The following is a 25769-nucleotide window of genomic DNA, read 5'->3' as shown; positions in this document are numbered from 1 at the left end:
GATGGCTGACCTTGGGGGCGGAGACCTTGGGACGGAGTGTTTCTCATCGGGCGGGGGCGCGGGGGCAGGGCCCCAGGCCGGCTCACCTGGTTTTCGCCCTCGTGCCGGCCCACCTGGTGCTCGCCCTCGGGCCTCCTCGCGGGCTCCTTGCTCGGCCCCAGCCCTGGGGCGCGGTGCCAGGCGGGCGGGCAGGGGGCGCGGGGGCCCCGCCGGGGTGGACCAGCTTTGGAGGGAACCGGCGGCCGGACGTGCGGCGGCGGGAAGTGGAGGCCGGCGGGGGTGGAGATCGGGGAGGCGCAGGAGCGAGGCATCCGCCGCGCCCCCATCAGCTGCCGACCGGAGGAGGAGGCAAACTTAAGAGCTAAGGGGCAGGGGTATTTCAATAGTAGTGACACAAGGAACATAGGGTAAGAGGGTAAGAGAGCCCTAATGAAATGACTGGCTGATGTGTACAAAGTGAACTTGACAGTCAAAGCATGTATTACATTTTTTTTAAAAAATTAATTACTTAGTTCATGAGCTATACTGGGTATAACTCAGTGACACAGCACAGGCCTAGAATGTAAGAAACTTTCTCACCAGACTTCCTGGCAGCCTTACTTAAAATACTTGAAGATTTACCATCCCTATTTTACCTTCTCTATATAGCCAGCCATCATGTCTTGTTTAGAATTGGTGCTTAAGTTGTAGCTCAGGAGTAGCATATTTGCCTCGTATGAGCAAAGCCCTGGGTTTACTTCCCTGCACTGAAAAATAAGTATATAATAATTAGTAATGAATTAATCCATGGGGCATTTGAAAGTTTGGGAATGTTTTCAGGTAATGACCTGTTGATTATGTATCCTGACAATTATCTTCCCAAATGACTTGAACTTGAATTGACGTAACAGAGACATGGGTGAATAGACTGACTTGGGACTAAGTACTTATAGAAACTTTGTTATCCACACATCTGAACTATGTCTGATTTTAGGAGATTAGATTCATAGGCTAAACCTAAAAACTGTCAGAATTATTTAATCTTACTCACTGTCCCTTATTAAAGACCCTGACTGTGAGAGATTTCCCATTAATAAATCAGGTTTAGCTCTAGTCCCAGGAAAAAAAAAAAAAAAAAGCATAGCATCTGACTTTCTTATGTTTCTCTGTGCCTTGTAGGGTCAAAAAGGCCAAGCTAGAAAACTATGTCCACATTCCCCAAAAATGGATTATGGATGTTTGTTTTTGTTTAGTGTGAGGTTACAAGTTGTTATGGATAATGGTCAAAAAAAAAAAGCTAAACAAGATTAGATTCAGGGTTCTGTTTTGAAAAGGGGGAAATGATGTAGGATAATGTTCTTGTTAACTGTAAAGATTTGTCACTCATATTGGTTTAATAAAATGCTAATTGGCCAGTAGCCAAGCAAGAAGCATAGGCAGGGCTACCAGACTAGGAAAATTCTGGGTAAAGGAAGGCAGAGAGGAACTGCCAGCTAGAAAAGATTTCTGGCATTATTCAGTTAGTTCATATAATGGTTATATCTTACTAAATATTGCACCATCCAAATTTGGAGGCTTAAAACTGTGGTTTATAATTACCTTTTATGATTTTTGTGAGCCACTGGGGTTCAATTGGCTATTTTTCCTTGGGGTTTTCATACATTTGCCAGCAGGTGAACATCAGGATTTGGCATTATCTTGAGATTTATAGACAAGTTAGACAAGGTTGCTCATAAATTTAACTATCTGTGGATCTCAGTTAGATCTTTTGAGCAATGTCCCCTTGTGGCACCAATGTAGTTTCAGCATCTCACAACACGTTGGCTGAGTTGTAGCATCTAAGAACCTGGGTCCTAGACGCAGGAAGTAGGAGCTATCATATTATTTAAGAGCTATGCATGGGCCCAGGCAGTGGTGGTGGTGGTGCATACCTTTAATCCCAGCACTTGGGAGGCAGCAGCAGGTGGATCTCTGTGATTACGAGGCCAGCCTGGTCTACAGAGCTAGTTCCAGGACAGCTAGGGCTGACCCTGTCAAGAAAAGCCAAAAAACCAAACAAACAGTTGAACAAAAAAACAGAGCTATGCATGGATCTGGAGTATCTCTTAGTCTCTACTTTGTTCATCAGAGCAGTCCTAGGGCTATCGATGTTCAAGAGAGCAGGTAAGTGACAGGTCAGATATCAGTGTGGCTGTCTTTGAATATATGCTATATAACAATTGGATTTTTCAGATTTTAAAAAATAATATAAAACAATATTTAAATAAAGTGCATATATATATATATATATATATATATATATTAACAAAACAATAATCCTAAAATTTAGAAAAGGTTCTTCAATTCAGCTTAAGTTCCAAAGAAGTTAACTGAATGCATGTATGGCATTACTGATCTATACTCCAGTAAGACAAACTGCAGAAACTATGGAATGAATTAACAAGAAAAACATTAATAATAACTATGCCATTGTATATCTAGCTACAATACAGACAGTTTGTATCACTGCCTTGTCAGCATGTAACGCAATAAAATAAGAGCTCTCATTCTTTAGTGCACCTGTAAATGAAACAGACTCCTTAGTGACAGTGGGTGTTTTCCAAATCCTGGTTACATGCTGTAGGTCATGGGAACCTTCTCTCGTGTTTTCCCAGGCATTTGGGGCAGGGTCTGACTGGGAGTACATTAGCTTCATAGTCGTTTTCTTTTTCTGTCTGTTAAGCAGCTGATCAAGAAGAAGAAGCCCACCCTGAGTACAAATTTGGAAGTGAACTATCTGCTGATGACTTCAGTCACAAGGAAGCAGTTGCAAACAGCGTCAAGAAGGTCAGAGGCTTTGTGTCCCTATTCTTCTTTATTTTTAAGAATGGTAATTTTGTGGAATTTTTGGGCTGTTCCAACCACAGGAGAAACAGGTATTGTGTCTTCCCTCTAATTATATAGGACAAATCTCTCTGCTGTGTGGCCTGAATTTGGCACACTCACAATATTACATTTTAAAGGACCTCTAAATTACTTATTAATTTTACCCTCTACTGGCTGCTAGCCACTTTGGTCAGACTTTTATAAATACCACTATTTATGGAAGTATAGTTGGTGGGTAAGGATACAGTATCCTACAGCCAAAGGTTAGCCTGTTGGAACCATTAGGAAAATTAACACTGAGCATTCCAAATCAAAGCCTCAATACAGAGTTGGTCCAACTGGTGAGAAAATTTATCCCAACAAAAGTATAGAAGGTTTCCAGCCATTAAGCTAAGAAAATAGTGTTATTAGAGTCCTAGTAGTTGCTAGACCATACTTCTCTAAACAGGTCAAAATGTACGTTCCTTTTGCCTTTTGGTAGCTTCTATAGGTCTCCTATAGTTAGGAGAAGGGATGGGAAACAGAGAGTGAAGAGCCACACTGTTCAATGTGTGGCTGGTACTACTGTAAAAGCAAAAATGAGTACTAAAGTAGAGAATAATGAAAAAATGAGGTGACAGGAAGAAGGAGACCAGAACCCAAAAGGGAAAGATGATTTCACTCTCCAGAGAGATGGAGAGGAATATTCCACAGAGGGGGACCACAGTAAAGAGCAAGGATGATATGATTGTAGGAGAGTGAATGGCGGGTAGAGTAGAGAAAGATGAGATGTACTGGGAGAGAATCAAATACTTTAAAAGTTTGGAAGTTTCTGAGAGATATTAAAAACTTATGTGAAACATAGTTTGTCTCACATAAAAACTTTAAAAGGGGGAGAAACTGTAATCTAATAGAAGATTATGGTGGTCCCTTTGTGGACTCTTATTTAGAGAAAAGTCGGAGTAGAAGTTTAGAAAACATAGAGAATGGGCTTTTAATTGGTCAGAAAGAGCCTCTAGTGGTTAAACTAGAAAGGGAGAGGACAGAATGTTCCACTGGGTATGAAGGAAATAAACAATGGTTCAGATTTCCGATGGAGGGTTGAAAATGAAGGTGAGAGAATGAGAAGCAAGATGACCTTGAATCCTTGTTAGAGAAGCAGGGTAGTGGTACTGTTTACTGGAGTGGGAAGCACTGCATGAGAAAGGACTCCACAGTTTCAAATGGGACAGGCAACTGGAGATGTTTATTAGCTATTCCAGTGGAAGTACTAAGAGGAGAATTGATTCTCTGGCCTCACGTCCTATATAACCATGGGTAAGTTGTTTAACCTCTCTCTGCTTTGTTTCCTTATCTGAAAACTGAGGGTAACAGCCTGTTTCATCAGGTACTCACCAAAGATTAAATGAACTTGCCGAGGTGCCATATACATGGTAACCCCTGTAAGGCTAGTAGTTCTGCTATGCTGCCATTACTTTCATCCTCATTATCATTATCATCATCACTCATATAACCAGCACCTGTATATTGAAGAGAGGCGGAACAAGAGATGTAAGTTTGAGAGATAATTTTGAAGTCCTGAAAATAGCAGGTATGAGTCACGAGAGTTAAAAAGGAAGGCCTGAGTGGAGCCCTAGTCAAACATGGGCTGACAGGAGAGGATCCAGGAAGGAGAAATAAAGGCTTCGCTGGCAGCCACACAAAGGAGAAGAGGACAGTTATGGGCTTTGAATGCTGTTGAGTGATTGGATGCGAAGACTTGTGTCCACTAGATTGGTGGTGGCATGGAGATCCCTGGCAAGTTGAAGAGAAGTTTCAGTAGAGTGCTTGGAGTAAAGGGAGCAGCGGAACAGATAGGCAGAAAAGAACAGGCATTGTCTCTGCCTTTGAGAGTTTTGCCCTGAAAGGAACTTCAAGTAGTGGGCGTAAGGTATGGAAGGGATGCCCTTTTAGAATCCAGATGATGTTTAATGCAAGAGCACTAGCTGCCTGGGAACTCCTTGAGAAGGTTAGAGTAGATGAGATCATAGCTATGTGAACGTGTAGTCCTTGGTAGAGTAGGGTTACTTGCTTTGTGAAGACAGTGGGCAAAAATGTAATTTAGGAGGGTTTAGTGGTAGGAAGATAGATTTTTTTTGTCTGAGAGAAAAGTCAAAGAAATATTATCATTTCTGATAACAGGGGATTGAGAGGACTTTGAGAATATAGATGGCCACCAAGACTCAAGATTGTTGATATATTACACAGTCTCCATCAGTTCTGTCTTAGGGTGGGCTAGTGGTTAGGCTAGTATTACAAAAGTATCAGACTGATTGATTCAAATACATAAAATGTATTTCTTGGTGCTTTCTGGGTTGGTGCCAGCCAATATGTTCTTGAAGGTTGTATCTTGCCACTGTGAAAAGAAAATGGGAAAGTAAGATTTTTCTTATCACTTCCCATAAGAGCAGTAACCCTACTATGAGGACTCCACCCTATGACCTAATTACCTCCCACAAGCCCCATCTCCAAGTTCTGATGTCTTGACTTAGAGTGTGATTATGATAAATATGTAGTGATATATTGTTTATGATTTATTAAGGCTTGCCTGAGGATTCAGAAAGCAAAGTCAGTCACAAGCCATAGAAGCCAGGCACACACCTTTAATCCTAGGACTCAGGATTAAGAGGTAGACAAATCTGAGTTCAAGGCCACCCAGGGATACATGTGATTCAATCAGTCTAAAAGAGTAACAGATCACACCTTTAATTCCAGCATTAGAACGGTATAAAAGATAGAAGCAGGGTCTTCAGTGTTCAGTAGGAGGCATTCGTTCTCCAGACACACTGAAGATGAGACATTCATTCTCCGCCACACTGAAAATAGGAAGGCTCAGTCTTAAGGAGGATAGGAAGACACTGAAGTCTTAGCATTCTCCAGCCATGCTGAGAAGAGGCAGAGGATCAACCCTTTCAGCCTGAGATAGTGGTAAGAGCTAGTGCCCCAATACTTTGCTTTTTCTATTCTCCAGCTAGAAGTTTGAACCCCAATATCTGACTCTGGGTCTTTTATTTTTCATGCAACAAATACATTCTAAAATGTTATAAATGTAAGTTAAAAATGCATCCAATACACTTAACTGGTTGAACAGTGTAGCTTAGCAATGTAGTATACTGTTGCGTTCTGGTCATTTACCCTTGGGATTATGTGGCTGACAAGGAGCCAATGTCCTGCATCACAAGAGGATACCAAACAGTGTATCCTTGGCCAAGAAGAGATCAAACTGAAAATACAGTTTCCACTGAATGATTATCACTTCACACCCTCATAAAACAAAACAAAAAACCATAAATCAAGCCATCATTAAGTTGGGAATCATCAATCTATCACACTGGAATTAAGGTTTCACCATATGCTTTTGGTGGGGCTGCAAACATTGAGTTCATGGCAGGGTCACTGAAAATGACCATTTGTGCTTCCCTTTACATTTAAGGGAAGGTGGCCACATTGGTAATCCATTTTCAATCTTCATGCCTTAATCCTTAGTGAAAACCTTGTAGTGAAGCATCTAAGTGAAGACTGTCAACAGAGGAGGGAAGTGTCAAAACTAAAACTTCTAAAGTAAGTTCACTGTCTGTGAGCTTAGCATATATGAAGTATTTGTTTTTAATCATGGCTTTATGTCATCAATAATTTACCATCTAAACAAGCGGAATAAAAAGTTCATATATGCTCACTTACATAAGTATGGGCTTATAAGTTTGGAAATTTGCCCTTTAGAGAGGTAAACAAATCATTTTCTTTCTCTAATTTAGACCTCAGATGACCTTGAACATGAAAACAACAAAAAGGTAACAAAATACTTCTCAAGCACATGTGGCCTTCTCATATTTAACATCTTCTACTAAGTGTTGGTAATCTTCCTAGCCCATGCAATATCACGAGTAGTGTTTCCAGGTGTAACACTGACATGTCTGATTCATCTTGTTATAAGACTTAAAAGGAAAAAATCATACCAATAAAACTATTAAATCTGATTTAAAAACATAACTAAGGCAGATAAGACAATCTTCCTCAAAGTAAGTGTCTAATACCGCAAGATATTTCCTTATATGGAATGAGATTTCAGTCAAAGGAAAAAGTTACATAATCATTAACATATTACACATGAACATAAAAATGACCAGTAGTGCAGCAGAGCCATATCATAGCGTAGTAGAAAAGTGGTCTTGGTTCTGAGGATCCTGACATTATGAAAGGTTAGTTTCACACTGCATACCTTATAGGGTCTTCATTCAATGGTATCAGACACTGGCCTTATTGTGAAAAATAAAGAATATTACATTTTAATTTTCTTTTATACTCTTCAAAGTTCTTCATGATGTTCGAATTTATGCGTGTGTTTTATTGTATAATGTGGAAAATGATGGCAGTCACAGGCAGAATTGCCTTGTCCCTGAATTCTCACAATTCAGAGTACAGGAAATTCCGCCTTGCTGTCCATGGGGCCCTGCTGCATTTAGAGTGATATGTCTTCTTATTTCCCAACTATTCGTCATTAAGGGATACCTACCTTCCTGTGTTTATGAGAACCCAGTACTTAGACTGGATTTCCATAAGATGGTAGGGCCAGCCGTACACAGACTGACCCATTGATGTTTGCCATATATTAACTGAATGATTTTAGTCCCCAGAGCCTCATTCTTGCCTTGTGACTAATGAGAATCCTCATGATAAACGTTGATACATGCCATAACCCTTCAAGTTCAATAGGAAGAGAAGGGATATGTCCAAATGCAACAGGGCCCCACAGGCAGCAAGACAGGACTCCATCCCAGTTCCACCACATAGCACTGTGTTATTAACCTGAAACACATGAGACAAACAGATGTGGCTCATGCTGGCATTTAGGGTGGTGGGTAGAATTACCCTATGTGGGAAAAGATGGAAACAAAAGCAAGTTGCATGTTTACAAGACCTATCACAGGCTTTTGTAGGAAAAGCAGGTTGATATCAAAGATTCAGAGGTTAAGTCATCAGCGAAGATTTAAAAAATAGTATGACCGACGATTATGTACTCATTCTGTATACAGGCTGTTTCTCTTCATAGATTGCATCTCTTCAAAGAAAATAACTTTATAGTTCTCAACAACAACAACAAAAATACTGACCACTTGTGGGGCATTATTTTGTTGTTGTTGATTGTGTTCATTTTGCTTGGAGTTCTTAAGAAATAAAGAGAATAGTTTTGGTTTTCTCTGTACAAAGTAATACATCCTATGTAGCAAGTTATCTAGTTCTTTGAATAGTAAATGCTTTGATACAAATACCTAAACCATGTATATGTGTGCGAAAGTTCTAGAAGAGTTCTACTGTAAAGTGTGATCTCCAGGCCTGCTCTTCCGTGCCTGAAAACTGGCTGTGGAGTGACAAACCTTTGGACCTCCCCCAGCAGATCTCTTCCAGTGGGGCCCAAGAGTTTGTGCCCACAAAGCCTATGGGTGATTTTGATATACACTAAATGCTGGATAGCCATTCATTTTGAGTTTTGTGCATCAGTTTGAATGGTAATATTGCTATCATTGTCAGTGTTGTCATGAGACCCTAGTACAATTTCTTGGATATTTTAAAGTTCTTTGAAAAATCTAACGGATAAGATGGATGTCTTCAGGTTACCTCCTTTTGCATAAAGTAGATCTATGAATATTAAAGTAATGCTTTAAGAGAACAATAAGGTCTTTTACATTTGAACATATTTTACATTTGCATATATTGATACATATATGCAAATGCTCTCTAGAAAGGATGCCTAAAGCTAAATCCATGAGTCCCTTTAAAGTCATCAACTTAAACTGGCATATGCTTGTACTCACAGGGCCTGGTCACTGTAGAAGATGAGCAGGCTTGGATGGCATCTTATAAATATGTAGGTGCTACTACGAACATCCATCCGTACTTGTCCACAATGATCAACTACGCCCAGCCTGTGAAGTTTCAAGGTTTCCATGTGGCTGAAGGTAACACTACAGGTTAAATGCAATAGCTTTCTGTCTGCTTCTGTGTTACATTGATTGGCTCGCCCCTGACGTATTGACGTTTTCCTTGATTCATGGACCATATATGGTCCTGTCTTTGAGATAGTATTGTGCTGTCATTCTCTGCATCATCCACAAGGTGGCTGTGGAAGACCATGACTTGCTAGCTTGTAGCATTCCATATGCTTTCATAAGGCTTCTTTATTTACTTTGTTATGACACATTATATTATAATATTTATGAAGTATTGTATCTGTCTTGATTCTTGTGTTGTGTATTATATAATCTCTGGCCACAAGAGAGTGAGGAGAAGTTAGTCAGTGGATACAATGTAGCCTTGAGATGGGGGAATAAGATTTGATATTCTGTGGTATGTAATACCTATTCAAAGCTGGTTCCTCACAAAAGAGGGTTCAAAAGTAGTTAGAATATTTTCCAACCATGTCTGTAGAGTCCATTATTATCAAAAACTACGTATCTCAGCAGTGACTATAACAATGACTATATCATTTGTTTAATTATTCCACATTTAATTCACCATATGCACACAGTGTTAATGAAACTCAGAGCAACTGGCCCAGTCATGGAGAATGGGCCACACACACTTCCTGATTTGGGATGTAAGATTTAGGGTATGATTGTATTGGCTGCTTGCTTTTTTTAGGGGTTTGATGGCTGAGTTTCTGAGTATATCTTTGCTTTTCTTTTCCAGAGCGCAATGTTCATTATAACATGTCTTCTTTTAATGAGTCAGTTGGCCTGGGCTACTTGAAGACACACGCGATTGAATTTGTAAAGTATCCTAATGTACTAAATGGGATGAATGGTACTGTTTAAGAGCAGCCGGCATCTTTACAATGCATTAGCAGCTATATGTAATTTTAATATGTAGGTTTTTCTGTATAACTTTTATTGTAGTGCTAATAAAATTAGGTGTGTGAAAGAAGATCATGGCAGCTGTGATGACAGCTAGAATCCACACTGTGACTGTGATTTTCCTCTGAAGGTCATGTATAATGGGATTTGTCCTATATTATCTACCTGTGTGTCATTGTTGTCCCACACCACCACTGTTTGAGTTCTTTGTTGTGTTTGTCTAGGCTGCTTTTGGATTTCCTTAATAAGTTACCCAGTTACAATAAGCGACAAATGAGCCGCATTTACCCCAAGGGAGGCCGAGTTGATTCCAGTAATTACATGCCTCAGATTTTCTGGAACGCTGGTTGCCAGATGGTTTCACTGAACTATCAAACCCCAGGTAGGAGCTAATGTCCAGTGACCCCAAATTCCACAAGAACACTGGGACAGGGCAGTCCCAGCAGCTGCCTCCATTTGCTTGAGGCATTTTTTTTTTTAAGAAGCTGTCATGTAACAAAACATTGCTTCCTTGGCTTTATCTAATAGTAAAAGATTAAAACCCCAATGAAGCCATACTAGAGGATAATATTTCAGTTTTAATCCCTCTCATCAATGCTATGACTCGGCTGCTAAACAGTAGTTCCTATTCGAAAATGTGTCTAATTTTCCTTCTTCTGTCTTTGTTTCTCAATGGAATCTAGTAAGAAACATTTGTGTATCTGAGACTCTTTCCCCATTTGGAAAGTACCCTGACCACTGTGGCCATCCAGCAAACACCAGGGGCAGTAGCTCTTTACTGTAAAACCACAGACTGATAGGAAAAACTCTGTGAGGTGCTACATGAAGAGTTAGATGTTGTCAGAAGGACTAATCTGTCATTTGGTCCTCCAGAGGCTATTCACGGGCAGCTTTCCAATACAAAGTGATTCTTTTTTCTTTTCTGAAAGGACTAATTTTTGATACATGTACAAATTTTCAGTTTGCTTGGGAGCCTCTGGCCATAATCCTGTGACTCCAAATAGTGAAATAAGAATAGGCACAAGAATAGACAAATGGCACAAACCATATTTGCTTTATATGATGCATTCTTCTGCATGGCTTTTAAAATTGGTAGAAACAAAATAGAAGTAAAATATTTAAGTGTCAACTCTTTTCTTCTTAGTCTTGCTTTAAGAGGACGCCTCCCAGTACTTTCCAACAGTAGAGCCACTTCTTTTTCTCATGCATCTACCCCGGGGACCCCTGTCCAATCTCCTGTCCTTGTTCTGCCTCCCTTTGGCATGAACGTGACCTGGCTATGATTCTCACCTCTGAGGGAGCCTCCCTGGAGCCCGGGGTTCCTTACGGATATATCACTGCTTGGAATCCCAACAGTCCTTTCTGGAAGAGTCTATATGCAGGTCTGATAGAATCTCTAGTGTTTTTTAGCAAGGTCAGATGCGGCTGCTTTTACTTACCGATGACTCAAGCTGTTTTCTAGTAAGCCAGTGAGCCCACGATAAGGGACAGCATAATCCTAAAGCAGTTCATGCTTTGAGCAGCCTTGTATTTTCCTCTGAGAAGAATACAAAAAAATTCATTTACCCATTTTTATCTTTCTTTATGAGAAGAAAGAAAAAAGTTTCTCTGCCTACAGGAGAAAACGGATAACTCAGGCCCTCCCTGGGTAGCCCTATGAGAGGAATTCTAAGTCTCACACAGATAAACCATCAATTTTATGTGGTTGTTACCCAAATTGTTTTATGTTCCTTTTAATCGTGTTTTATGTTCTTAACAGCCCTACTGTGGCTCCAACATTCCTGCCCTATGTGGCACCAAGGCAATGCCCATTCCCTAACTATAGCTGGTTGTACATGTCCACTCTCAACATAAAGTAAACATCATATGACTTGTGTACCAAATCCACTTTCCAGAGCAGTTCTAGCATAATCTTTATGAAAACATACTCATGTTTAAATTAAATTAAATTAAATTAAATAGGAGGTCATTTCAATGTGGAAGAGAGTCATAGGCCCTAAACTGAGCCAGTAGTTGTTTATGGTGTGGAAGAGACCTCTGGACCTGGGAATAATATGGCCTCCATTGTTTCTAGTCACCCTGTCAGGATCTTCTTTGTCCAGGGAGATAAGATGCTAAATTATTTTTTGTCTTTTGACAGATTTAGCGATGCAATTGAATCAGGGAAAATTTGAGTATAATGGATCCTGCGGGTGAGTAATATTATTTAAACTGTTACCACCTAGTTTCAGGATTCCATACTTCAGTTTTAATGAAACCATGCAATTTTTAATTAGGGACAGCTAAATGTATGCTGGTTCTGAAGTGTGGATAGAAACAAGTGAAGTCTCTAGGTAGATTATATTTGCAAACACACAACTTTTTGTCTGTCCCATTTTGCTAAGCAGGTTTTTCTTTTCTTTTAACCACAAACTATGCAGTTCATCATATACACTCTAGAGTTTTATCATTTCATTCTAAATTCAATAGTTGATGTTTTTATGTCTGAGACAGGCAGTGGGGCATGTTCACTTGGGCATTAACCAGCCATGTAGGCATCAAATATGTATAGCCCTATTGCTGATGAATATAGGAATGAAGCAAATTTCATTTCAAATGAAGCTGTGGGTGTAAAGTTGAATTTAATTCAGCCGGAAATAAATTTTCATCCTCTTCTGATTCTTTCGCATGCGTATAAATAGCAGTTATATAATGATGGGAATGTTGTTCTATTTTACTTAAATAACACTTAAAAATCTGTGAACCAAGCAGCAAAATAGGAAATGTTAATTTCTTCTGAAAGACTAAGAAGTTAAATGAAAGTACAGAACTCAGATTCTGTAATGATGATATAAGCTCAGCCGAGACCACAGACAGCCCAGTGGCCCCGAGATGGATGCACAGGAGTGATGTGCTATCCAGTGGTGATGCTGTCTTGTTCTTTGTGGTGGGTTTGTGGTAGGATACCTTAATCTCTATTGTAGAAAAACGAGGTGGAATAACTGGTTTTCAGCACTTGTGCCTTAAGAACAACTCTCCCATCTGTATACTCTGTACCTGTACCTGTGTGGCAGATGGGTCTCTGCCAGAGTGCCCATACTCTACCGAAAATCTGCCCAGCCTAAGCAGTCTGTGCATGGGTCTTGTTCAGCCTGGATTCTATAAGGAAAAGAGACTGACATTTAGCCAAATGTAAAAGGACTCAGGAGCCAAGCCTTTGGTCAAAGGAGACAGCTCTTTCAGACACTCTCTTCACCTTGTTCAAGCAAAGAAATAGCCTTCTCTCCTTTGACACAGCACACCCTGGGTTGCCTGTGTTGGCTCTGATACTCATCAGAAAGCAAGGTCATTGTCTTTAATCTATAGTATCTGCCTGGAAGTCTACCTCCTAAGTTAAGGAAGACAGTAAGGAAGTATCTGGTATTTCATTTATTGCATAAGCTACCAATAGAATAAACCCCTGTGCTTGTGTCCTGCCAGGTATCTTCTCAAGCCAGATTTTATGAGGCGGCCTGACCGGACGTTTGATCCTTTCTCTGAAACCCCAGTGGATGGGGTTATTGCAGCCACATGCTCAGTGCAGGTATGCCCCTGCTCATCACAGATTCTGTAAACACACATATGTATACAAATGCACCTAGAAGAAAGCTCAAGTCAAAAAAAGTTTAACATCATGTTGTTAAGAATTGTATGTAGCACTCAACTTGGGCTCAATTTCTGCCGTTTTGTGAGTTTTCACTACTGAAGGTATCAGCGACTTTAAGTGAAACCCACCATCCAGAAAGTATCTCCCACCTGATAAAAAATTTCATATAAAATTCTAAAATCAACAAAAGAAATGTAAGCTATGATGTCAGGAAGCAAATCAGTGCTTGTGCCTGGACACAGATGGAAGGGGGCAGATTATCATAAGTCACAAAGAACCAGAAATGGAGGTGTGAGAAATGCTTGCTTTCCTTGCTGTGGTGACAGTTTTAAACATATGCTCACATGGCCGAAAAATTGATCCAACTGTATAATTAAATATAGTTTAGCGTATGTTGATTGTACTTCAAAAAAAGCAGTTTCAAAATTAGAGAAGATGAGAAATAAATAAATGAAGGGCATACTTGTTTGGAAAGTACATGTAAATGAAGTTACTCCCTAGCTTTATAGTAAATAAAATTTAATACTGAACTTTACAATTAACTCTCTCACTGCTAACCAGCGTTAATGTCATTAAAGAACAGCAGCCCTGATTTTCTTCTGCTGTGTTTCTTTTCAAGGCTTCGAAAAGATCTCAGGAGTTAGTATATACCCTTATAGAATCCCAGAACTGGAAGGGATCTCAGGGCGTAGCCACAGCCATTGCTTCATTCCACAGATCTGGACAGCTGAGTGGCTAAACCGTACTGAGGGCATGATTTATTCCTAGGATTTTGTGCATGGATATTTCCTTGCTCCTTTTCAAGACATACTAAGAGGATGTCAGCTAAGAACTTTTCCTTTCAAAGAATAGTTTCTCAAAAATGCTTTGCTTTAATATAAAAATTTCTAGAGAAAAAGATCAAATATTTATATGAATTGAAATTCCCTAAATAATACTCTATATACACAAGGGAGGGCCTAGGCCCTGCTCCAAATGACTTGATAGATTTTTCATGATCCCTAATGGAAGGCCTCACCCTCCTTTTGGAGGGGATGGGGGAGGGCCGTCTCTGGGGGACATGGGAGGATGGGAGGGAGAGGGAACTGGGATTGATATGTAAAATAAGATTGTTTCTAATTTAAATAAAATTTATAGAAAAAAGTTCCCCAAATAAAAAATTTCATTTCTTCCTTACACCTTGCTAGCAGTGATCACACAGAGGCTACTGTTCTCCCACCCTGTGTCTGTGTTGCTGCAGGTTATATCAGGGCAATTCCTATCAGATAAGAAGATCGGCACATACGTGGAAGTAGACATGTACGGGTTGCCCACCGATACCATACGGAAGGAGTTCCGGACTCGCATGGTTATGAACAATGGCCTCAACCCAGTTTACAATGAAGAATCATTTGTGTTTCGGAAGGTAGGGCATTAGCGGTGTGTCACTGTTACTCGGTAACCATAGGGCCTGTTTTCTACATGAAGCCCACAAGATGTAGGAATGCCATTCACTACACCATCTTTGCTTCTTTCCATCATCTAACAGGAAACTTCTGTCCCTGTCTTATCATTGTGCTTAACAAACTGGCTGTTTTGGCTCTGCCTTTCCTTGGCCACCTCCATTCGGGTTGAACATATTTCCAGGTCAGAGTAGCCTCCATCATGCATGGAAGGGTTTATAGTTCAGAGGTTAGATGAAAACCGCACGAAAACTGAGATCAGTGCTATGACATGGGCGGCTCCTGTGTTCAGAAGTGAAGCACCACTGCTAAGCATTTTTGCGTTTCACAAGAAGTGTTCTGGGCCTCGGTGTCCTTTCCCAGTCCTGTCTGCCAGGTCCAGAGAGTAAGCAGCCATCCTCTCTCGGGTTCATTCTCTCATTTCTCCAGTTGAGGATGCATTGAAAAGTCTACACAAAGGCAGAAGTCTCTCCAGAATGCCCGCTATTTCCCTTGCCTGGTTCACTGTCAAGCAAAATGTTTTCTTGCTTCTTTGGGCACAGACTTTCCATCACGAGACAAAGAGAATCAGATTCTGGTCTTTCCTGACAAAGTAGGAACTGTTTATTTCTGAGTAGAACAACTGGCTGAGAGAAACCAAAGGAGAGCTGACAAAACCGGTCATTTTGAATTGAGGTTCCCCTGTGATGGGAGTGCTGTCTTCCTTCCTCCCACTGTCATTTTGCTTCTCTCACGGTGCAGCAGATTATATTACATTGTGCCTTTTTTCTTCCTTAAATTTTTCAGTTGTTGCCATGAAGAAATATTCTTTCATGTGATGAATAATCCCAGTACACATTTGCAGAAAGTCAGGCATTTTCCCCAGACATATCCTTTTTCGATAAACAAATATCCAACTTGTTTCTTTATACATTTTAAAAATTGTCAGTGTGGACTGTTACTTCTGGACATTTTCATACAAACATATAATGTGCACTGAACACATACACCCTACACCATGGTCTGCTTTGTTCTTTTCTAACCTTTTGCTCTCCCCGTAGTTCCCTTCGTTCCCCTAGACAATTTCTTTTTGTTTTTCACGTTTGAACATTTTTATTTAAGTTAGAAACAATCTTATTTTATGTATCAATCCCAGTTCCCTCTCCCTCCTATCCTCTCATGCTCCCCACTGACCCCCATCCCATCCCATTCTGCTCCCCAGGGAGGTTGAGGCTGGGACTAGACCCTCACATCATTTGGGGCTGGGACTAGACCCTCCCCCATGTGTCTAGGCTGAGAGAGTATCCCTCTATGGGGTATGAGCTTCCAAAGTCCATTGATACACTAGGGATAAATACTATTCCACTACCAGAGCCCCCATTGACTGCCCAGGCCTCCTAACTGACACCCACATTAGGGGACCTGGTTCAGTCCTATGCTAGTTTCCCAGCTGTCAATGAGCTGTCCTAGGGTCAATGAGCTCCCCCTTGTTCAGGTCAGTTGTTTCTGTGGATTTTCTCAGCCTGGTCTTGACCCCTTCGCTCATCACTCCTCCCTCTCTACAACTGGATTCCAGGAGTTCGGCTCAGTGTTAAGCTGTGGGTGTCTGCTTCTGCTTCCATCAGCTACTGGATGAAGGCTCTAGGATGACATATAAGGTAGTCATCAATCTCATTTATAGGGGAAGGACATTTAAGGTAGCCTCTCCAGTATTGCTTAGATTGTTAGTTGGTGTCATCCTTTTAGATCTCCGGACATTTCCCTTTAAATCTATAATGGCTCTCTCTATGATGGTATCACTTTTCTTGCTCTCCTCTATTCTTCCCGACTCAATCTTGCTACTTCCTCATATTCTCCTCCCCCACCCTGCCCTCTCCTTCCCTTCCCCACTCCGTGCTCCCAATTTGCTCATGAGATCTTGTCCCTTTCCCCTTCTCTGAGGACCATGCTTCCTAGCTTCTCTGTCAGTATGGATTGTATGCGGGTACTCCTTTGCTCTATGTCTAATATCCATAAATGAGTGAATACATATCATGTTGTTTACGTGTGATTGGGTTCTTCTGGTTCCATCCATTTTCCTGCAAATTTCAAGATTCCATTGTTTTTTATCCACTGAGTAGTACTCCATTGTGTAAATGTACCACATTTTCTCTATCCATTCTTCAGTTGAGGGGCATCTAGGTTGCTTCCAGGTTCTGGCTATTATGAATAATGCTGCTATTAACATAATTCTTTTCTACTTACCGGTTATATACATAACAAAATTCTGTATGTCTGTATGAAGTCTAGGAACCACAGATGACAAAAGGCATATGACATTTGTCTGTCTAGTGCTGAGCTTTTCCCATTTAATATGATTATGGCCAGTTGCCTCATTTCCTGTAATCAGCATTAACTTTTTGTGTCTGAGAAAAAAATCCATTGTGTATATACACCGTATTTTCTTACTCCAGTTCTCTTCATTTGGACAGCTATGGTGGTTTGTAACTTAGCTGTGATGAGTAGTGCTGCAATAAACACTAATGTGTGAGGACCTCTGTGGTATATTCACCTGGAGGCATTTGCTTAAATGCAGGAGTGTCTAGGTCATATGATACCTCTAGTTTTTTGAGGAACCTACATACTGATTTCTGTAGTGGCTGGACTAGTTTACATTCCCACCAGCACTGTATAAGGGTTCTATTTTGTCTACATTGTTGTCAGCATTTGTTGTCATTTGTTTCCTTATTGATAGCCATTCTGACTAGGGTGACATCGAATCTCAGTATTGTTTAATTTGCATTTCTGCTGATGGCTTGTGAAGTTCAATTTTTTCATACGTTTATTTGGCATTTGTATCTCTCTCTTTAATGTTATTTGTATTTTATGTGCATGGGTATTTCACTTCCATGTATGTCTGTGTACCTTGTACATTCCTGGTACCCATGGAGGCCAGAAGGGAGTATGTGATTCCCTAAAACTAGAGTTTCAGATGGTTGTAAGCTGCCACAGGGGTTAAAAGAATTTAACCTGGGTCCTCTGAAAGAGAAATCAGTGCTCTTAACTGCTCAGCCAGCTCATCAACCCCCATATATATTTGTTACTCTTTGAGAATTCTCTGTTCATTTCACTGGACAATTTATTGACTAGGTTCCTTGATTCCTTGCTGTTTATGCTTAACCTTTTGCTTGTTCTTTCTATATTCTGGATATCAATCCTCCGTCTGATTTATAGCTAGCCAAGACTTTTCTGCCTTTCTGAGTGTTCTTTACTGTTTCTCCTCCAGTTCAGAATCTTGCTAATGTCATGGTTCTCCTTTGTCAGTTGTTGGCATTATTTCCTGAGCAAGTGGAGTGCTATTTGGAAAGTCCTTCTCTGTGCCAATATCTGGAACTTTTCCATGTGTTTTCCTCCCACAGCTTCAGGATTTGAGATCTTACATAACATTCTTTGATTTGTTTGGATTCGGTTTTTGTCCAGGGTGAGAGAGATCTTGTTTCATATCCAGCTTTCCCAGAATTATTTTCTAATGAAATTATCTTATCTCCAATATAACTTTTGACATCTTTGTCACAAACTAGGTGGGTATAGCTGTATGGATTTATATCAGGACCATCAATTCCATTCTGTTCTGTTGATCTGTATATGTAGCTTTAGATCAATATCACGTTGCTTTTGTTACTCTAGCTCTGAAGTAGAGCATGAAATCATGTATAGTGACATAATCTGTAGACAGAAATTCTGTCCCTCCTGGTCCCATACCTGTTTAGTCCCAAATAAACACACAGAGACTTATGTTAATTAGAACTGTTTGGCCAATGGCTCAGGCTTCCTATTTGCTAGGTCTCTGTTAATTATTAACCCATTTCTATTAAAGTATGTGTTGCCATGAGACTATGGCTTACCCGTAATGCTGCAGCATGTTATCCCTTCAGTGGTTACCTGGAGTCTCCCTCTGGAGACTGCTTCCTAACTGGCTACTAGTCAATCAGCATTTATTCATCAACCAATAAGAGAAACATATATTCACAGGATACAGAAGGACATCCCCATCAACCACCAATATTATTCTTTTTTGTTCAGCACTGTTTTGGTTCTCTGCTGTCTTTGGTTCTTCTTTGGGAATGCTAAGATTTTTCTATTTCTGTTACATTATTTCAAAATGCTTTATTTTGTTTTGTTTTTGAAGCAGTTGTGAATGTGTTTATCTCATTGATTTCTTCCTGAACATGTTTGTCTTTGATGTAGGCCAGTGGTTCACAACCTTCCTAATGCTTCTTTAATACAGTTTCTCATGTTGTGGTGACCCCAAATCATAAAATAATTATCATTATTACATCATAGCTGTAATTTTGCCACTGTTATGCATTGTAACATAAATACCTGTGTTTTCCCATGGTCTTAGTTAGCCCCTGTGAAAGGGTCATTTGACACACACCCTCAATGGGGTTGTGACCCACACATTAAGAACTACTGGTATAGACAAAGGCTACTCACTTTTTCTTTGGGTGTGTTAATTTTAAACCCTTCAATTTTTCTGAAACCTTTCATCAGAACTAACTTTTTTTGGTTTTTTCATATAGTCATTAGGGTCTCTCATATATAGAACCATTTCATCTACAAAGAAGGACACTTGGACTTCTTCCTTTCTGTTACCCACCATCCCAAAATGTGTGAACAATGTAGAGTGCAAGAAGCAAGGAGGATGAAAATTAGCACATAAATTGTCTTTTATTGGATTAAGGTCTCTTTATTTCAAAGCACAGCCGGGTGAAACACAGGCCAGAGCTAGGTTAAGAACCCAGCCAGCGCAGCCAGAACAAAGAGAGGGCTCCCGTCCCCACGTGCAGTCCCTTAAGAAGCCCCTTTACGTCATTTCGGCTTTCCTTCACCCCGCCCTTATGGGCGAGTCCCCAGGTCCACCTGGTACCTGCCCCAGGACTATTGGGCGGGGCTAGGGTGACTCCCTACAGTCTTTTATATGTGAAGTGTTATTCTCCAAAAAAAAAAAAAAAAAAAAAAACAGGCAGAACTTAATGCTATAAGTAGTCCAAGTGGCAGACAGACACAGGACTAGAAGTCAAGAGTCCCAATCCCAGTCTTCCTGATAATCTCTAAAATAAGAAAAGTTATTCTATTTCTCTGTTTTTGTGTTGGATGTAGGGGAGGGAAAATAATAAGAATCGGAGCACCAGTCTTTGACATCCATGCATTTAATATATTTGAGGAGATGATTTCCTGGAAACCTGTACCCATTAATGGCCTTCTTGGTATCCTGGGCACCAATCTTGTGCTGGATACTTTAGGCTGAATGCTAATGGCTCATTGGTTTGTTTTCTTCTTTAAGGGGCAGGATTGGTTTGGTCGAGATTCCTGGAGTCATAGTTCTGGGGAGCCTTATTACAATAAACAATGAGACTTTAAATTGCAGGTGATTCTGCCTGATCTTGCTGTCCTGAGAATTGCAGTGTATGATGACAACAACAAGCTGATTGGCCAGAGAATCCTTCCTTTGGATGGCCTCCAAGCAGGCTACCGACACATCTCCCTAAGAAATGAGGGAAACAAACCATTATCACTGCCAACGATTTTCTGCAACATTGTTCTTAAAACATATGTGCCTGATGGATTTGGAGGTAAGAAAAATGTTTAGATACAGAATACAATGCAGACGAGGTCCCAGGTTACAAGACTGTGAATCATTTTGCCCATTCCTGAAAACAACAAAAATGATCATCTGTTTTCCTCCTGTGCTGAGAACCCTGGTAGCTGTGAGGAAGGCAAATGACATTTCCATAGGTATTATTTCAAAATACCATAATTTTATATTATTTAACATTTTACAAATGCTTTTATGAAGAGTACTTGTACTATCAGTCAAATGATAAAAACAACTGTAGAAAACTATATCTTATCCGTTATGATCATTGAAAGATTTGTTGAACTCGGTTACTAATATGCTCGAATTTTCTTGTAAATCTATAACAGAGTTCATTTTCATAAAAAGACATCAGTCTCCTTTACTAAGAAAATCAGTGGTAGGAACCCACACGGGGCCATGTCGCAGGATTTTGCTTATAACCAAACAGATAGACTCTCCATGTCCTCCAATAAGCAGGTATCATTATAGGAAAAGGAAAGACTTCTTAGCTTTGGCATCTTTGGACCACAGGAAAGAGTGCAGCCGTATAACTACATCGAATTAGCCAAGGGTTCACGTCCCAGCTCCACACTGCCTGCTGGTGTTCTGGGTATCTTAATAGAACCATTCCCTCTTTTCTTCACCAGTAAAATGAAGGTAATATGACTATCCCTCTCTACTCCTTTAAGCATTCTGGGAAAATTTTTATACTAATAATACACAAAATAACTTAAGGCCCAAAAAATGTGAGTGTTTGTGATGCTAGATAATTGTGGCAGTCCTCCTGTAATCCTAGTTCTCTAGAGTTGTAAATTGGGGATCCCCAAAGCATGCTGCCTAGCTACCTAGCCCAGGCTGGCAAGCTTTTGTTCAAATGAAAGACGATGGTCTCAATATATGAAGTCAAGAGTGAGTCAGGAAAATACCCCATGTCAACCTCTGGCCTCTTTAAGCACGTGCACATGTGTGCTACACACATAGAAACAATCCCCCCCACACACATATATACATACATACACACACACACACACACACAGAGAGAGAGAGAGAGAGAGAGAGAGAGAGAGAGAGAGAGAGAGAGAGAGAGAGAGGAGAGAGAAAGAGAGAGAGACAGAGACAGAGACAGAGAATGTATGTACACATGGGTGTGTGTTCACTGATAGAATGAAATTCCTGTACTATACAGGAATAAGGTTGGGTCACTTATTGTTCTTAAGAATTCATGCTTCTCTGCTCCCTTATGTCCTCCTCACTCCTCCTCTTCTCCCCTTCTCATTCTCCCTCCCCCCTCCCCCATGCTCCCAATTTGCTCAGGAGATCTTGTTCCTTCCCCCTTCTCCAGGGGACCATGTATGTCTCTCTTAGGGTCCTCCTTGTTTACTAGCTTCTCTGGGAGTGTGGATTGCAGGCTGGTAGTTCTTCTTTATGTCTAAAATCCACATATGAGTGAATACATACTATGTTTGTCTTTTTGTGACTGAGTTACCTTGCTCAGAATGGTTTCTTCTAATTCCATCCATTTGCCTGTGAATTTCAAGATTCCATTGTTTTGTTTTGTTTCGTTTTCTGCTAAGTAGTACTCCATTGTGTAAATGTACTACATTTTCTCCATCCATTCTTCAATTGAGGGGCATCTAGGTTGTTTCCAGGTTCTGGCTATTACAAATAATACTGTGATGAACATCGTTGAACAGATGTCCTTGTTGTATGAATGTGCATCTTTTGGGCATATGCCTAAGAGTGGAATTGCTGGATCTTGTGGTAGACTGATTCCCATTTTCCTGAGAAATCTCCATACTGATTTCCAAAGTGGCTGTACAAGTTTGCACTCCTACCAGCAGTGGAGGAGTGTTCCACTTTCTCCACATCCTCTTCAGCATAAACTGTCATTGGTGTTTTTGATTTTAGCCATTCTGACAGGTGTGAGGTGGTATCTCAGAGTTGTTTTGATTTGCATTTCCCTGATGGCTCAGGATACTGAGCACTTTCTTATGTGTCTTTCAGCCATTTTAGATTCCTCTATTGAGAATTGTCTATTTAGTTCTGTACCCCACTTTTTAATTGGATTATCTGGTGTGCAGCTTTTGTGCAACTAACCTTCAATTTTAATAACATGATAGATGGTAGGTTCAAAAAGAAAAGTAAGTCAGGAGAGTTTCAATCAGAATGGATAGGATTATTTCTTCATTTGTACCCTTTGCGTGTCATAAAAAAGGCTGCAGCATACAGTAGCAGACATGGGAACCCATCAAAGCAGCTGCAGCAGTGCCATGGGCTGGGGAAGTGGATCAGAGAGAGAGAGGGAGACGGGAGTCTGGAAGGTGTGCTTTGAGGCTGCAGTCTAGCCCCATACCACCCTCCAGAGCAACAGCAGTATAGGCACAGCAATGGACTGAAGGCCAGAAAGAATCCTATTTCATGTTTGAGTTAGAAAGCATGGGATACATGGTCTGTGGAGATGGCTCGGTGGGTAAAAATGCTTGCCACACACTTTCCACAACCTGAGTTCAGGTGCCTGCATCCGAATAGTAAGGTGGCCATGGCCTAGGTGCTTCTGTAACTCTCTGTGGAGGGTGGGGTTAAGAGAACTATGGGGACTTACTAGCTCCAGAGTCAATGAAAGAGCTTGTCCCAAAGGTGTAAGGTAGAGTGTGGTGGAGTGTGGCCTCAGGATAGATACAGACATACCCACACACATGAGCATACACCACACAAGCACACACCACACTGTACACACACACACACACACACACACACACACACACACACACACACACACAAGAAATCAAAGTAAAATCCATACTTGTTACATATGGAAAGTGTTACACAAACCTATTTGGTTAAAAAAAAAACTTTTAAAATTTCTCTTTTCAGTATTTCAAATCAAACTATAATTTCTTCCTGGCAAATGAGCCATTTGATTAGAAAAGGGAAAAGAAATCATTTGCTGAGTTCCTAGTTTGTCCCAAGCACTTCCATAAAGAAAACCTTAAAATGTGGAATTGATCTGCAAGGATGTGGGTGTGCTCAGGTCTATGCTGAGAAATGTTTGTATTTGTAGTGTGAAATTCTGTCAGGCCGGCAGTTACTATGCAAACTAATCTCTCATGACAGTCCTGCATGTGATCTCTGTGGCCCTACCCACTGCCTTTCCATCAGATCCCTGGGAATCTCTGTACTGAGGTTCTGCAGTCAGTGTCCTGACTTCAGATTTGATATTCAACAAGGACACACTCAGCCCCCTGGTCATTGCACAGACCTGGTATCCAGGAAGACATTGGAGATTTAGTGGTTTTCACAAAGGATAGATAACACAGGGTGAATATGAGGATGGTCTGTTTTTTGAGTTTCTGATTCTGAGTCTCCCGACTTGGAGTGTTCTTATTTGATGTCTAGCTAACCTCCCACATTCACATAGAAGAGCTGACCTGTACGGTCAGGGGGTGTTCTCTGGTATGTTGATATTCTTATTAATTCCACAAGGACAAGTTCAAATGAGACTGTACCATCACGGAAACAGAAAGAAAGCTGCTGTATACATCATTAGAAGTTTATTTGGCTAAAGAAAGTTCATGTGAATTCAGGGGATCATTCTACAAACCCATATGATAGGGTTATTACATAATATATAAGGAGCTAGAATGGACATCAAAGAGAGATGCTTACAGTGCATTGAGTAAGGGTCACTCATTGGTCCTCTGTCCAGAGTGAACTGCTCTAGGCTTTCCCTGCTCATCCTCCCGCCCTCCTTCTCTCTCATCTTCATTCTCCTCACTCATGCCCTCTTTCTTTCCCCCATCTCTTTCCAGTACCCATGCATGCTGGACAAGGATTGCACCACTGAGGTTTTCAAGGCAGGGCCTTACTAAGTTGCTTTAACTGGTCTTAAAAGTGTGCTCTCCTACTTCAGCATCCCAAGTAGCTCAGAGTTCAAGGTGTGCTCCACCACACCCTGTTTGTAGATATCTTACTTAATTTTAACACTCTAAAGAAAAATCAGTTGGTTGTAGAATCTGTATTGCACAGGAAATAATTATATCATAAGCAGTTCATCATCCTAAGGAGGGAGAAATCTTTTTAATTCCTACCCACTGAGAAGTTTCTGAACTCCAGTGCGTTGGCAGTGTCACAGCTCTGCGCTCTGCATGACTTTTAAATGTATTTTCATTTGCAGTCAGAGCATGTGGGCGGAATCCTTTTTGTAAAAATATAGAAGGTGTTCTTGAGTCTTTTCCAAGCTAGAGCCCTTCCTTAGGCTCTTGCAGATCACCCATCCGTGGTGGTGGAATCCCAAAGATGACAAATTTTGCTATGCACAATTGTTCATAATTAACTCTGCCCCTCCCCCACCCCCCCCACATAGATCTAGTGCTTCTTAGGCTCTTTGAACTCTGGCTCACCCAGCTTCCTGCCTGCATGAGATAGGTCAACAGCTCAGGTTTGAACCATGACCCTCGTCCATTCTCACGAATCCTTGTTTCCCTCCTCACCTTCCTGCCACTCACTCCAAGCATTAGGAAACAGAAGTAGGGATTTTGTTGAAATTGTTACTAAAATACAGTCACTCAAATGCACAGAGAAATAACACTAGTGATGGCTTTTTGGCTTATTTCCTTTTACTGTAACTAAACACCCAGCATTGGCTAACTTATGAAGAAAAGATGTGTTCTTTTAAAGATTTATTATATTTTGTATTTTAAAAGATTTATTTTATATAGATGAGTATTTTGCCCGTTTGTTTGTACCTGGTCTGAAGAAGGCATCAGACCCTCTGGAACTGGACTTACGGATGGACAGTTGTGATGCTCTATTTGGGTACTGGAAATTAAACCTGGATCCTCTGCAAGAGCAACAAGTGCTTTTAACCAATGACCCCAGAAAAGATGCTTTTGTTTTCTGTTTATTTTTCTTTCTTTTTAAAATATTTTTTATTTAAATTATTAAAAACAATCTTATTTTATATACCAATCCCAGTTCCTTCTCTCTCCCAACCTCCCACTCCCCCACCTTCTCCCCATCCCACTCCCCATCCACTCCTCAGGGAGGGTGAGGCCTCCCATGAGGGATCATCAAGGTCTGTCACATCATTTGGGGCAGGACAGAGGTCCTCCCCCCCTGTATCTAGGCTGAGAGAGTATCCCTCCATAGGGAATGGGCTCCCAAACCCATTCATGTACTAGAGATAAATACTGGTTCCACTGCCAGCAGCCCCATAAACTGCCCAAGCCCCCCAACTAACACCCACATTCAAGGGACCTAATTTGGTCTTAATCTGGCTCCCCAGCTGTCACTCTGGAGTCTGTGAACTCCCCTTGTTCGGGTCAGCTGTTTCTGTGGGTTTCCCCAACATGGTCTTGAACCCTTTGCCCATCACTCCTCCCTCTCTACAG

At 40.8% G+C, this 25769-nt stretch overlaps 1 protein-coding gene across 2 annotated transcripts in view; it reads left to right on the top strand.

Moving 5' to 3' along the window:
- Nucleotides 1–25769, top strand: part of Plcb4 (phospholipase C beta 4) — a 304729-nt gene that overhangs the window by 236604 nt on the left and 42356 nt on the right. For both annotated transcript variants that reach the window (XM_035446711.1, XM_035446712.1), the window contains 8 exons: nt 2705–2805; nt 8678–8819; nt 9550–9634; nt 9971–10095; nt 11854–11905; nt 13173–13275; nt 14579–14743; nt 20170–20374. In XM_035446711.1, the coding sequence (XP_035302602.1) occupies nt 2705–2805; nt 8678–8819; nt 9550–9634; nt 9971–10095; nt 11854–11905; nt 13173–13275; nt 14579–14743; nt 20170–20374 (978 nt within the window). The remainder of the gene's footprint in view (nt 1–2704; nt 2806–8677; nt 8820–9549; nt 9635–9970; nt 10096–11853; nt 11906–13172; nt 13276–14578; nt 14744–20169; nt 20375–25769) is intronic.

Source organism: Cricetulus griseus, chromosome 6, assembly GCF_003668045.3.
Source record: "Cricetulus griseus strain 17A/GY chromosome 6, alternate assembly CriGri-PICRH-1.0, whole genome shotgun sequence".
Classification (NCBI taxonomy): domain Eukaryota; kingdom Metazoa; phylum Chordata; class Mammalia; order Rodentia; family Cricetidae; genus Cricetulus; species Cricetulus griseus.
Note: the sequence above shows the minus strand (reverse complement) of the source record. Positions and strands in the feature narration are given on the sequence as shown.